The sequence below is a fragment of the Anser brachyrhynchus genome, assembly GCF_964034855.1.
Source record: "Anser brachyrhynchus genome assembly, chromosome: 13".
In the NCBI taxonomy this organism is placed as follows: Eukaryota; Metazoa; Chordata; class Aves; order Anseriformes; family Anatidae; genus Anser; species Anser brachyrhynchus.
Window position 1 is genome coordinate 13,144,836 of NC_137708.1, and position 14,783 is coordinate 13,159,618.

General features: G+C 39.8%; 1 protein-coding gene across 14 annotated transcripts in view; it reads left to right on the forward strand.

Annotated features, from left to right (window-relative positions):
* The window catches only part of AFF2 (ALF transcription elongation factor 2), a 366,650-nt gene that overhangs the window by 216,405 nt on the left and 135,462 nt on the right, over positions 1 to 14,783 (forward strand). For 12 of the 14 annotated variants that reach the window (XM_080553964.1, XM_080553958.1, XM_080553963.1 and 9 more), the window contains one exon: positions 12,002 to 12,094. In XM_080553964.1, coding sequence (XP_080410090.1) covers positions 12,002 to 12,094 — 93 coding nt within the window. The remainder of the gene's footprint in view (positions 1 to 12,001; positions 12,095 to 14,783) is intronic. The other 2 variants (XM_080553954.1, XM_080553960.1) reach the window with 1 other exon arrangement.

The following is a 14,783-nucleotide window of genomic DNA, read 5'->3' on the forward strand; positions in this document are numbered from 1 at the left end:
TGGGGAAGCAGAACCTCACCCACACTGCCATTGCACAGGGAAGTTAAATTAGTTCCTAGCAAGATGCACAGAGGTCTTGAGTTGGAATCATTGGTGTTATAACTGTGCAAAAGCCAGGCTCAATCAGATATTTAAAATTATACTGTTACTGAGGCTTATCCATTTCTATAGAGAATTTCTAACATTTCTTTAAGGAAAACGTGTCATTGAATTTAATGTTCTGAGAAACCTCATGAACTTCCAATCTATTTGAGCTATATATTTCAAATTGTACTTATAATTGTGTTTTTTATTGAATATATAAGTTCCTTTCAATTTCTTAATACAGTACATGGCTTTTAATAAGCATTTGAGAAGAATGCACACTGTGGATGGGAGGCACTTCTGAGCGTTTTCAAATTGTCACATTAAAATTGTCACATTTGTTTAATTAGCCTGTAGATCCTGCCACATTGATTTATGTCAGCTGTGTAACAATTTCTTTGGATAGCTAGAGAATCTGACCAGAATGCTGTATGTACATATATATATATATATATTTTTTTTTTTGCCAAGGAATTTCTCACATTTCTTTTTGATTTAAAAGCAGTCATCCAGGCACCCAGCCTTGCAGAAAGTCAGCTGAAGAAAATGTCAGCCTGTAGTATTAGGAAAGAAGATGGTTTTATTAGTTCAAAGCATCCAGGTGTTTGATGACCATTGTTCAGAGGCAAGAGATAAAAACTGACTACAAACATGAGTGTGAAGTTCAGAGTTAGGTGCCCAGGTTTGGGTTTGTTCAACGTTCTGCATGCCCTGTTTATTCTGCTGGCTGTGTTACTCTTTTGCTTACCAGGGCTCCTAGAGCAAGGTCACTAGAAACCCTGTTTTAAACAATTTACAGCTCTTCTTTAAAGATTTCCTCTACTGGAGCCAATCTGGAAAGTTGGGGTACTGTCTCTTGTGAGGAATGCTTTGAGATCTTCCGTTGGAATTTATTATACAAGCAGTGATTGTTAAAGGCCCCTTTAGGCTTTGTAGTCCATGAATTTCTTTTCCATGAGTATATCCTGTTAAAGAATATGTTTGCATCCCACACCCCAAGGTACAGTAACCTTTAACAATATTCTCCTGAGCTTCAGAAAAAAAAAGACTTGGTGTTTGGTTTGTAGCAGAACAGTCCCAGTAGTGATTTTTTTTTTTAATTTAGCCAATTAATCCCTTCCCACTTATTCCAGTATTTTATCGTTTCTAACCTCTTGAGTCCCTAATCTAGTCAATAAGAGGCCTGAGCTGCCAGTTTATCTGAAAAAGGAGTGTTTTACCAATGAAATGAAAACTGGTGCTCAGATTTTTATTTTATTTTTTATTTTTTGAAGACCAGCCTCTTGTTGTTTCTGAGTTCAGGAAAAAACTACACGGCTTCAGCACTGAGCCATTCACTGGAGGCTTCTTTCCATGAAAATATTTATCACTCTTCGTTTTTTCCTTGGCAATTGAGTTATTGTTGCTTTTAAAAGAAGTTGTCATAATCTCCTCATTACCATTTTTCTTAATGTGATAAGTGTAAACTACAAGAAAGCTATCATGTTTGAAAGGATACAGGAACCCTTAGGAATGTTATACTAACTGCTTGTTCTCTTTGAAAAGGCTTAGACTGGGAATTTCACTAAATGTATCATTCTGTCTCCTTTTGAGCAGCATTGTCATTTTATAGTATCTTTCACTTAATACACAAGTTAATCTTCAAAAAGAAAGCCACGTTACTGCATCTAGCCTTTGCATCCCTTCAGCAAAGTGAGATCAACAACTCCGTTTGGTAATTGCTCATACATGATAATAAATGGCATGTTGTACTGGAAAATAAAAAAGAATAAATAGTTTTCTTTGGCAGGTTTATTCCAGTTTGACTTTGTATGATAACTGGTAATTGTCACTGTTTGACAACAGCTGGAGTTGCAAATAGCACTAACTGCTCAGAGCTGACTAGCAGCCATGGGTCTACTGGGTGGTCTTTTCTTGGGGTTGCTCCAAGTTTATTCCAGATTGCTCATATGACCCCTGATAAACTATTACTAATGAACAGTTTGCTATTCCTTTTTGGCCAGCTAGAAGCAACAAAGACAATGCATGTCATTGTCTAGTAATGTAGATACACAATTTTTAAATGCTGGAGCACCAAACTTACTGCCTTTTAGTGCTTTTGTGGCCTTTTAACTAGCTTTCCAGGGGCAGGGGGAGCGGGACATAATGTTTGGAGGCAGGAAGGTTATGGACTGTGCTGCTTGTCTGCCCTGTTGTTAGGAGTTAGTTTGTGTCAGTGTAGTTTGTTTTCAGATGGTTTTAAAAAAATACAGGCATGGAAAGCAATCCTGAAGGAGGCTTGGTCCCACACAGAGCAGGACCAACCATCATCCCCTGCTGTCATATGTCTTAGTGCCGGTTCTGAGTGTTTAATGTTTCCAACCTCAGACACGTTAGCTTTGTAAGAAAGAATGAGCTGGGAAATGAGCAATCAAACGCACGCATGTGACAGTGGGAATCTGTTTTCCAGAAATACTCTGGAGCCTCCATACCTTAAGGCAGATTAAAAAAAAAAGCTCAGCTAGTTTTGGCTTCAGTTTTCTTCTTGAAGCTGACTTATTTGGGTAAGGCTGACAAGCCAAAAAATTGTATGTTTTATCAAAACATCTTCTATAACATACGTACGTTTTTTTCTATACCTATTGGCTTAGCAGGAGCGGATCAAAGGGTAGTGTTGGCATGGTTTACAGGACACACAGATGCAGGAACAGACCTGCTTCAAGGCACAAGTGAGGAGAAGGAAATCAAGACTAAACTGTATGTTCTTTTCCAAAGACTAAAGTTTCTGTAATAAATGCCAGGCCGTATGGTAGGGTTTCAGGTGATCGCTTAGGTCTTTCTGTAAGAGAAAAGAATTAAAGGGTCGAGTGTGAGAGGCAGCAAGGACTCTCCCTCTCTGTTACAGGTGAGAACCTGTGGTTTGTTCTTGGCGAACATGCTAAGCTTTTGACCTTATAAAAAACAGAGTGCCAAATTAGATGATAGAATGATCAGGCTTCAGTGTGAATTTTTCTGGCCATCCAGGACTTGCTGAATGCCGATCAAGCTATCCACCCACGACTGTCCAGCTAACATTCACTGTGAAGTTCCACCACTGTCCTGGACATTGCATAAGACAAAAAAAATGAGATAATGATTGTCCCCAGAGCATTCACAGTCTCTGATGTAGGCACTGGGAAGGTAATCATGCTGTAGGGGAGAGGGTGTCCTTCATACACTACGGGAGAACCAAGTCTTCAACAAGGACATACAGTGGGCTGGCAGTGAGAGCAAGCATCACATAGGTGAAGAAAATGTAATAGTTAAAAAGGAGAGCTTCTGTAGGGGCAGGTTTGAGCTTTTCTAGGTATTCACTGCGTCTTCACTTCAGCCTCAGACCGCTGTTCTGTAATGGCATTCCAGTTGAGGTGTTAGTGAATCAAGTCAGAGGAAAACAACACTAAAAAGAAATGCTTCCCTGGCACACCCCCTCAGGAAAACCCATGCTGCAATACTGCTTGTGTGGCAGAATAAAAGATCTGGCAGAGTCTGGATTTTGAAGGCAAAAAAAAAGCAGCTTTTGTAAACAATTTCAATGAGTATTGTACAGCAGTGTGTGATAGCTTCATTTCTTTGTATTTGATGAGTAGCAACTTGGAGTCCAATTTTAATGAAAGCAAATCATGGCTTATGCAAAAGAATTTGGCTTTAAACTCAAACGAGTTGCCTATCCTGGTTTCTTCATTTCCCCATATATGCTGTTTCAGATAATTGATGCTCCTGTTTTAAGACTAAAGCTGGTGTCTTCTGGCACAAGTTGATGCTTTCAAATTCTGAAGGATTTTTACACTGAGTTTCATCATATTGTCAGAATGTGGGTTATAAACTGGCTACATGGGTCTAAAACGTAGTGCTCAACATGAAAGGTTTCTGTGCTAAATCTACAGAACAAGATGTTTTGTAGTTTAACCATTTAATTTTTCCTGATGCCAAATTTGGAGATGTTATTTTTCACTAGGTTGGTGTAAGTGGCTCCAGAAATTAAATGCTTTTTGTAATAAATTACATGGATAAGGCATTGTCATGTGACCAAATAATTCACTGCTGCTGTTTGTATGGAAAAAAAAAACATGAATTGATTATATCTGGCAACGTAAAGGAGATGGTGTAATGTGTTGTATAAATGTGCACAGAGGAGTGCCTCAGGGTAGGTGCAGTCTTGTTTTGTAACTGTAAATTATAGTTCTGCTCTCCTCTTGGTGTGAACCCTAAGTTTCAGAGAAGAAAACAGGCAATTCAAGACATGCTTTTTTGCTTGTGAAGCTCAGGATGGATGGAACAAATTACCAGATTCCCTTAAACAAGTGCCAGCAGTGAATAGTTTCAAAACACAGTTGGTTATTTACTTGGAGAAATGTTGCCAATGTTTTTTAAATTGCAAAGATGAAATTATATGTTGGTATTAGTAACTTTTAAAAGAATTAGCTTTTTATTACTTATTGTGCCTTTGTTTATATTATACAGTTGTACTGCCAGGATGTTATGTTGTATTTAACAGTTCAGTGCATACTTCCTATCTCTTGGGACCCTCATGAAAATTAGATGTGCCATCCCTGGAGATGGCTACAAGTAAGTATCATTTTGAATAAATAAAATCAATGGGATATGGCTGTGCATCTCAGTGGGGATGAGAAGCTGTTGAGAACAGGAGGTATTGCATTGGCCATACTGTCCACAACGAGATTTGATACTACGGAAAGGGCAACAAAGTCATTAGTGTAGTCACCAAGAGCAGCAGAAGAAAGACGCCTGGCTCTTCAGCTCTGACAGATACAAGGTACAGCTCTGACCACTTTCCACCAGCATCCCAGATGAGCTGGAGCACAGTGCTCTGGCAGTTCCATGATGCTGACCCACCAGTAGGTCTGTCCAGAAGAACAGTTACATGGAAATATGTGTGTATATATATATATATGTGCATAGCCCAGCTTCTCACATGTGCTTGGCAAAACTTCAAAGCTTTGACGATTCTCTCATTGCATGCTGCCATTACGGCCTATCCTTAACAAATCTTAACAAAACCCCAACCTGTTGTGTTGCAGTCCACCATAATGGTGTTTTTATAGTAGGACCCTTAGGGAGTTGTGCTGCATGTTCCTGAAAACATCAAGAATGAGCAAGAAGGTGCTTGAGAGCACAAAAATTGAATTGAAGGACTGTCCTGTGCAGTGTGAGCCAAATTCAGGGTAGTTTTTGACCATATAATCTTCCTGAGGTGGGTTCGGAAGAAAATTATCCTGATCCCCTTGGAGGGAAGTATCCAACTTGTTCCAGAGAGGAGCCTGGGAATGGAGTAGTGTATGCACAGTGTGAACTGTCAGGGACTCAGGACCCAGCAGAGAGCTAAATCGTTTGACAATATTGACACTCTATCATATAGGCTGTGGTTAATTCTAGGCATGTGTAAGACTTGATAAATTGGAAAGCCAGTGGTGGGTTCATGTGGTGTAGCTTTGTTACTCTCCCCCTAAAACAGGCTCTTGAGCCAAGGTACCTTCTCCCTGTAACGGAGCGTTGTTTTACTTCTCCTACACAAGATTGGTTAGAGCAGTAAGTGCATCAATCATGATTTGCTATTTTATATTGTCTTCTAAATGCTCTAAGCAAAGAATATGAGTGTTATTAGTTATAAAAGCTGCAGTATGAGGAAAATATATTGAAAAATGTGAAGTGTACAGGAGACAGAGAGTATGGGGAAGCTCAACAGAGAAAGAAAATGTCCATGCTGCTATCACTTTCTTTGTGTAACCAGTTCCCAAATGTTGGCAAATTAGGAAAGGAAAACATATGCTGTAATGTTTATAGTCAACCCCTATTAGCTTCTAAAGCACTTTCTATATTCATTTTCACTGAATTTTATTTCTGTCCTTTCCCTCCTTGTTAATGTGGAAAGGAACAGCTCTTTACCAGGGGAGGCTATGGAATGCATCCCATTCCCCAGCTGAGCAAAGGGAATTATTTGTTGTCATGGAGAAAATCCACAAGGTGAACACCATGTTTTTAGATTACGGTCAGGGAAATGGCTGCTTTTTGTAGAATAAACTCTAGCTTTTTAATAAGAAACTGGTGCGTGTGTGCACTGTATTTTCAAATGGCTTTCTAGTACTTTTTGGTACAGCAGCAAGATAAATTCTAGTGTGACAAAGGCATCGTTGCAGATGCCGCCACATTGTTCCTCTGAAAATATGTGCTGGGCACTTGCCACTGGTAATAAATTTACTAAAATATTTGCATGAGTAAAATGGATTCTGTCTTAATACCCACCCCAAGAAAGCTGACTTTCTCTTGGAGGTCATTAGGCTATCAGTGAAAGCTTTTATTTATTTATTTGATCTGTGTATTTATTTAAACTATTTACTTCTTTGTTTTCCCTACAGGGAAAAATATTTGGAATCCCTTTGATGCAGAGAAGTTTTCTAAGTGCTGAAAAATGATAACCAAATATATATCTGTGAACTTATCTGTCATCTCCCTACCAGTAATGTCCTAATGTCCTAAATCCTTTCCTCAGGAAGCCTTTGGCCCAGTATAAAGCATGACAGGTGACTGGTCAGGATATTGCCAAATGCTTGTGTAAATTTTCCATTCCTTCGTAAGGAATATGTATGAAAAGCAACCCTTAGTTTTATTGCCTTTGTCATCTTTTAGGCTTTAGTGTCATTTGCTTATACATATATAAATATATATATATCCTTTCTTTCCGTAGCCTCTCCCCAAAGATGAAACAGGTTGACATAGTTTTTAATTCAGTATGCATCACACACATGAAATGTGGCTGCCCCTCATGCATTACTGGCTTCCCAGCAGAGAGAGTTTGATCAGGTTTGTATACATGCAGAAAGTAGAAAGATACTGTGAAACAAGACACATTTTTTATTAAGATTGCATTGATAAATAGTTAATAAAACATTAATAAATCATTAATAGAGGCCCTAATAAATGGTAACTCACTTGGTTATCTTTATTCCATCAAGGCAGTAGGTTGCTTAGCGCCAGCTGTAACATTAAGTTTGTAATAACCTTGGAACATCTACTGATCATATATTAAATTTTTTTTTTTGAACACAACTTTAACATACTGTGTAACCAAAAATGGGAGAAAGTTTAAAGGAGCAGATTTAGCTAAGAGCTAAAAGGACCGAGTAAGGCAGTTGACAGAGAGAATACCAGAGGTAAGGGCTCTTTAGCAGCAGCAGCCACCGAGTGCATTTATTGCTAGCTATGTGTGCCAGGCTACTCCTGCTCCTCCTCCCCGCTTCTCCGGCTGCCCTCTAATGAAATGGGCAGTGTTGGTGCCAAAACTGCCTTTGTGATCTCTAATGCCAGAGAAGAGAGATCAACCAGGACTGTTGCTTTCTTCTCCTGCCTTTTCGTGGACCTGCCATCCACAAGAGGCAGTAAGGGTAGCCAAGAGAGATCAAACTAAGGACCGGGCAAGTGGGCTGGGGAGGGTCTTAGAAATCCCATCGTCTGCTACACATCCCTGTGCCAGTGAAGGAATCAATTCTGCCTAAGCCATTCCCAAGTGATGTGTGCTAATCTGTTCTTAAATGTGCCCCTCCAAAGACAGAGTCTGTGTCGCCGCCTGAGCAATCTGTTTCAGTGCTGCAAAGTCCTCACCATTAGAAAGCTTCTTCTTGTGTCTAACTGGAATCCTTCTGGCTGCAGTTTAAGTTCATATCCACCGTAAAACTAGAGAGCGGATTATTCTCTCCTTTTGCAACAGTCCTTTCAGTAATTGAAGACTGTTCTCAAGTCTCCCCTCTATTCTCCCAAGGGAAGTGGCATGAGTCCTATATTGTGGGAGACTTCAAATTAGATCAGGCTAAGCAGTTTAAAGTGCACTGTAGGAAGGGAAGCCGCCTCAGAGCAGACGCAGAGTACATGGTCTAGCTGCTTTTTTCCATAATGACCTCCTAGAGCCCGGCTCAATGCTTTTATCTGTATTTAAAAACATGGCGCTTTCATTTGAACAAGAAGGAAATGATGGAAAAATGAAATACAGAGAAAGGAAATAAATCTGGAAGGTGGCTATTAATTTTAGGGATCGGTTTTGTAAAGCTATTTACCATCTGCTTCGTATCCCCTGTGCGCAGTTCTCTTGCTGTGGCCCATTCCTTAGGAACGGCAGGTTTAAATCCTTCCCCAGTCCTCTCCTTTCTTTTAAATCCTGATTTGGCCCTGTACCTCTGCTGCCCTTAAAAAGTTTGCTCTTAGTAGTTGTATTTTCAGTGATTCATTAGACCTCTTCTGCATGTGTACTTCTTAGTTACTTACCTGAGGGCTTTTATAGCTGAAAAAAGCTGAAGAGACGAGCGTGCCTAGCTCTAATAAATAAAACACATGGATTCAATTAAAACAATGTTTAAATAATTTTCAGAAAGAAGGATGCTTGATGTTACTACATCAGAGAACCACAGTGACTCAAGCCAACAAACTGTGCAGGTTTACTTTCTCGTTTAATCTTCAGGTCTGTAAAAAAAGTGCACGCTTCCACAGCAGTCATCTGCCCACTCCAACAGTTAACATGATTTTGGAATTATTTTAAGTCCAAACCATGTGAAAATAAATCCTAACTTGATTTTGTGGAATCACTTTGTTTCCATTAAATTCCTCTTTAAAGCATTTCATATGCTCAGTTGTGTTATTGTTACTTCCAGGAATTTCTAAATACTTCCAAACTTGGATTGATTAAACTTTTTTTTTTTTTAACTTTTCCTGGAAAAAAAATAATAATAATATATGGTTCCTTGCCTATTTTCCCAGGTGTTTACAAACGCAGATGTGTATATATATATATGTAAACAGTGCATATACAACACACACACTTCAAGTAGGTGGTTCTTTACCATCATAACGTATTAGAAGGTAGATATATCAGCTTTCATAAATTAAACAGAACAGGACTTTGCAAGTACTTAAAGACGAGGGACCTCCAAAAGAAATCAGGACATTGCAAAGAACGCTGAAGTCATTAATTAAACAAATGACATGCTGATTAAACAAATGGCCTGCTTTCTTCTAGGATCCCGATTCTGCAAAATAATGTGCGTGTGCTTAAGGAACAAAGCAGGAGAGAGTTAAGCAGCCGGTCACATCTCTGCAGGATGTGGGGCCGAGGTTCTGACCCTTGGCTGAAGGCAGCGCAGAGCCATTGCTGTGTCACTCTGGAGCACGGGGGTGTCCTGTGCGGCTCTGTGGGGCTGCTGGGGCATTTTTGAAGGACAGATTTCATAAGAGTAAACTCAAAACTTTATGATCATTCAAGCTTCTTTTGGTCATCCCGCTGTAGGTAGATGTAGGTATGTCTCTGTAAGTAGCTATATACCTCCTCAGCACTTCCACACATATAAAGTTTCTTTATATGCTGGGCTTTAAACCCTTGTGCTGTTTTGCAGGTGTGATCCTATCTGAAATTTTCTATCCAATAATTGAAGTGGAATGCTTTTGTCACAACTAGCTTGCACCTTCGCGATACACTTTGATGCTCATAAGTTCACTTGGTAAACACACAGATTAGACAGTCCTAACCTCACCAAAGCTGTCTTTTGCTTTTGACCTCAGTGTAGTCAGGATCTCTTAACTTATAATTGAATTTCCTCAAATAATACGAGACTTGTTTTTAACTTGCCCCATGGTTTTATGTTTGGGTGTCCCCTAACAGGGAGACAGGTAGATTTGCTTACAGTTCAACCCATTCAGTTGGTACTCAGCAAACACCAGATGCCTTTTGACAGTAAATATTCCAAAATGCTGGCATCACCTTCCCATGAACCCTAGGCTCTCTATCCAGCCCTTTATGCCTGGGTAGGAAGGGACTGAGGTCAAGCCAATAATTGCAGTTCTAGAATATGCTTCATTTCTGCCTTCAGTCCGGCTGCCTGCCCGTCCCTCTTGCAATTATGTGATATGGTCTCCGCTTCATCATTCTGCTATGAGATTTGCCACAAAGCAGCCTCTGTGGCATAGGATTTGGCAGAGGCATACAGGATTTGGGTTACATTATCTCACAGAAAAGTTGACCAGATGCTTAAATCTTTTTCTGCCTTCCTCCGTGCAGAGGTCAAGCAATCAGTGCAGTACAATTATTCACTTCTCATCACCACTCTGAGCTGCTGCAGCCTCACCCACCTGGAGGGACGAGCTGTTCACAAGCTGCCCCTTTCTGGTTGCCACCGTTTGGGCTTGGGACAACAAAACCAGGAGCCAGCAGCCCACCAGGCCCAGCAGCCTGGCCTCGTGCCTCTGGGGAGGGTTCCTCCCCAACAGGGTCATCCCGGGCCCTGCTGTTTCAGGGCTGAGCCTGGCCTTGCTGCAGCAGCAGCAGGGTACAAATCTGATGGGCTTTAATAAAATAGCAGTGCCTTAGAGGAGTGTGGGGGAACGTTACATGTCCACCTGATTGAGTGAGGACTGCAGTGCATAGCTTTTCCTTTTTCTTTTCCGCGTGACACAGGATTTGTGAGGGACAACTGGATTGTTGCTGGCTGTATCTTCAGTGAAATATGCACTAGCATCCCATCCTCTTGCCACACTGGCCATGTCTTTAGCCCAGATGCAACTGCCATGCTACCCTTTTGACAACAGCTTATTTATTCTTATTCTTATTCTTATTCTTATTCTTATTCTTATTCTTATTCTTATTCTTATTCTTATTCTTATTCTTATTCTTATTATTCTTTTTCTTTTTCTTTTTCTTTTTCTTTTTCTTTTTCTTTTTCTTTTTCTTTTTCTTTTTCTTTTTCTTTTTCTTTTTCTTTTTCTTTTTCTTATTCTTTTCTTAGTCTTATTCTTAGTCTTAGTCTTATTCTTATTGAATTGATTGTATTATGTTACATTTTTACTTGTGGAGTATTCACAGTGGTTGTCAGAAACTTCTGTGCTCAGAAATTTTGTTGTGACCAGTCCTAGGCTTGACCAGTGTGAAATAGCATCTGGGAAGTTTGTTTTACTGCAGTAAGGATCATGGCTATTGCATGAAGAATTTCCTCGATCAGATCCCCTTTTACTGTTTGTCTCCCTTGTCTCAAAAAAGAATCAGCTCTGAGCTTTATAGGCAAAGAAAACAACCAAGACAAATATAACATCACCAGAGACAAGTATTACTGCCTGTCTGAATATTTATTAAATAAAAAACAAAGATAAGAGAGAATGGAGTGGCATCCACAATAAAACACACTCATTACAAGGGCATTTACAGGCTTTGCCTAAAACAACACAGTTGCATTTTCTGCATTTAACTGATTTTCCCCCTGTTCTGAACATAAGTCCCGTTCTGCTTGCACTGAGCTCAGTGGGGTGACAGTTTTGGGCCACAGCATGGAAAAGCCTGGTGTGCACTTTCTCTTCTGTTTTTATTTCATAGCCACAGGCACCCAGGTGCTTTTTTTGAAGACAGCTGGAATACGTGTGTACAAACGATAAATCAACAGATTGATCAGAAAAAGGGCATGTTGGTTAGGTGGTCTGGTAATCAGGTTTTCACCCAAGATTTGGATTTCCTAGTAAAGGATGGGCTTTCTCTGTAAATCCATGCAAGTCACCCAATTCCCTTTCCAGATCCCTTTCCTGCTTGGGCTTTGCAGGTAAAGCCCACTTCTCTGCCTATGCTGACTTCATCCATACAGCTTGAGAGCCTAACTAGGAAAGTGGAATCAGGTGCAACCTGACGAAAACACATGTGGCCAAAATGTTCATGACTAAAACCTGTCCTCACACTCTTTACCACACATGCTGCCTGTTGGGTAGTTCAGATGTTTACCTACCACAGAAGGCTGAGTGGTGATGCTTCCTAAGCAATTACATCCTCCTCGCTCAGTGAAGCATACGTGATCATTTTTTCCTCTCTTTTTTCTTTACTTACATGAATTTGTTTTCAAAAGCATGTTTTCTTCCCTAGGAGATGACCCATTCCTGGCCTCCTCCTCTTACTGCTATTCACACTCCTGGCAAGGCTGAGCAGACCAAGTTTTCTATCCCAAGCAAGGTACAAGTAAGCTATTACCAGTGACCTGATTAACGTTCTGTTCTGTTGAGTGTTCTTCGGTGGAAAGTTTATTTTTTTTAACTGGTTCCATTTCAAAGAATTTCTAAGACTATTTTTAGTTGGAAATTCCCAATCAGATTGTTGTTACTAGTAAGGCTGCTTATTTAAAGCTGCAGAAGTTACAGTGGAGGCAAAGTGAACTTTATCTTTCTTGTTATGAGAGTCATTCTACATCCAGTGCAATATGTTTTGTTTGGTTTTAATTGTTATTTGTGTAACACAATGGCTGATAGGGCATTCTGTGTCTTTGTGATTGATTGCATGATGACATTTAGGCTGCATGGTCAAACTGTGGTGACTTTAAATGTTTCTGCCAGTGAACAGTGCTAGGGCATCTGTCTACATGCACATTCCAACGACACACAGCTACATAACGCAATGCCTGGTATTGCCCTTCTGAGAGCATGCACTCAGCAGTTGCCACATCGGAAGCACCTGGCTGGAGAGTACCTGCAGTTCACCTGTCATGCAGTGAATTGTTAAGCTGTATGATTTGAACATGCCTTTAGCCCAAATTCTGGTGTTGCCTTCTAGCTGTGATTCTGGTAGTACAGTTAGAGATCAAGCCTGCACCCAAAGCAAGCATTGCCAGAGGTATCTTTTGCTGGGACCTGAAAATCAATGAGGTGATGATGTTTGGGGAAGGGTGAACTTCCCTAGGGTAGGAACTGTACACCGGTCTGACATGGAGCCACATACATTCTAAAGGCAGGACCTTGAAAAATAGCTTTTAAAGCTGTACTGGTACTGCTTGACATTATGGTTCAAGCAATCACATCCTCCTTTAGAAGCTGGAATGTGATTTTCCTCTTACTGATTTTATCTGTTTGGCAGATACTCCCCTGTCTGAAATGCAGCCGCCATACTTAATTGGAAATCATATGAAATTAGCAGTATCTGTGGCTCCTTAAAAATAACAAAGCCAGTGCCCAGAATGTCTTATTTTAATGGAATGTGATTGTTACTCTTCCAGCACTGCCAACATCAGTGCAGATGACTGCTACAGCAATAAGTATCATAAATCATAATCATACCAGAGTATAATCCTCACCATAAATTTGGTTAAAGTCTGTTGAACCCACTTAGGTGAAAGTAGATTCCTATCTGCGTGAATACATATACAAGTATGTGAGAATAAAGTTTTTTGCCCACTGGAAGTTGTATTTTTTTACTTTATACAATCTCTTAAATTAGTGCTCTGTTTTTGATGGGTCCCACAGTCCTGCAGACTGCTGCTCTCTCCATTGAGAGCAGTACTAGAAGAGTTTCAGAGAAGATAAAATTTTGTTTTGCTCTTCTTTTCCTATTGTTTGCTTTGAACTTTTAAGATCCACATCAAAGTTAATGATTTCTGGGCAAGTTAAATGTTGATTCTAAAATTCTTGACCATATCACTTTAATATAAATTATAAATTAGATTTTTTGAGCTAGCATTTCAGGAAATAAGCAAGCGCACAAATGTTAGCTAGTTTTACTTCAAAAAACAACAGAAATGTCTTTTCAGAACATCACCCTAAATCAGTTATAGCTAGCCAAATTATAGATCTTAGACATAACGTGGCTAGATTTTGCAGCCGTATAAAACAGAGGCACTATTAGAAGTTCTCAGCTTAACTACAAAACTAAGAATCCTCATGAGAAACATATATAAAAAATGTGATAACAAAGACGGAACCTATCAGACCAATTTATCCCTTTGACATTCAGATTTAAAGTGCCATGTTTACTCTTAGGGCATGATTTACTTCACAAGGGACTGACTGACAGCACAGTACAATATTAGGAACTAATAATGCCCTAAGAGGAAGTGCAGTGAGGGCTTTAATGACTTTAACATCCTACAGAACTAACACTCCCAGCAAAGTAGTGCCTGGCTGTAAGACGAAGTTGTAAATAACACCTTAATTTCAAATGATCAAACTCTGCTTGGAAGGAAAACTGATTACAATCACTGTGGACTGTAAAGCCTAGAGAAAAACTAAGGAAGAAAACAGTGTGACATTAAGGGAGCAGCTTAGCTATTGTAAGCCAACAAAAATCTCTGCATTAGCATTCTCAGAGTTACGAGCCAGATTCTTTGCTGGTGTAATGTTGTATTTCCATCAATTTTGTATGGATTTGGACCAACGTCTATCAGGTGAAGAAATGCCACCTACGTCTTTATCAAATCCTATGTGTCACAGCCCAAATAAAAATGCTGTGACTATCAGTAAAAGGTTACTGTATTTTCAAGCAATGAGATCAAAAAGAAAGGCAGTGGTGCTAAATCTAATGCTTTTAAATTTTACATCATAGATGCCCCATACACACATCCATGGCCAAGCCTGGAACAGGGTAGACCACTGTTGGTATAAACCATCACAATGACTTTATTTAAAAACACGGGGGGAGCGGGGGCATGTAGATTTACAGCAGAAGAGGACAAGCTCTTGTCTGAACTGTGAAATTGTCCCTCAGTGGTGCTCTGTCTCCACGGTTAATGTTTTTTTTAAACTAATGTCACCGGTGTTGCCTTAACAATCACATGATTCCTTCCCTGTATCATCTCCTTCCCTGTTTCTTTAATGCTAGTGCCCTTCATCTAGCAAGCTCAGAATTTTACCTTCTTCATCTCATTTAACTAATGCTGACATTG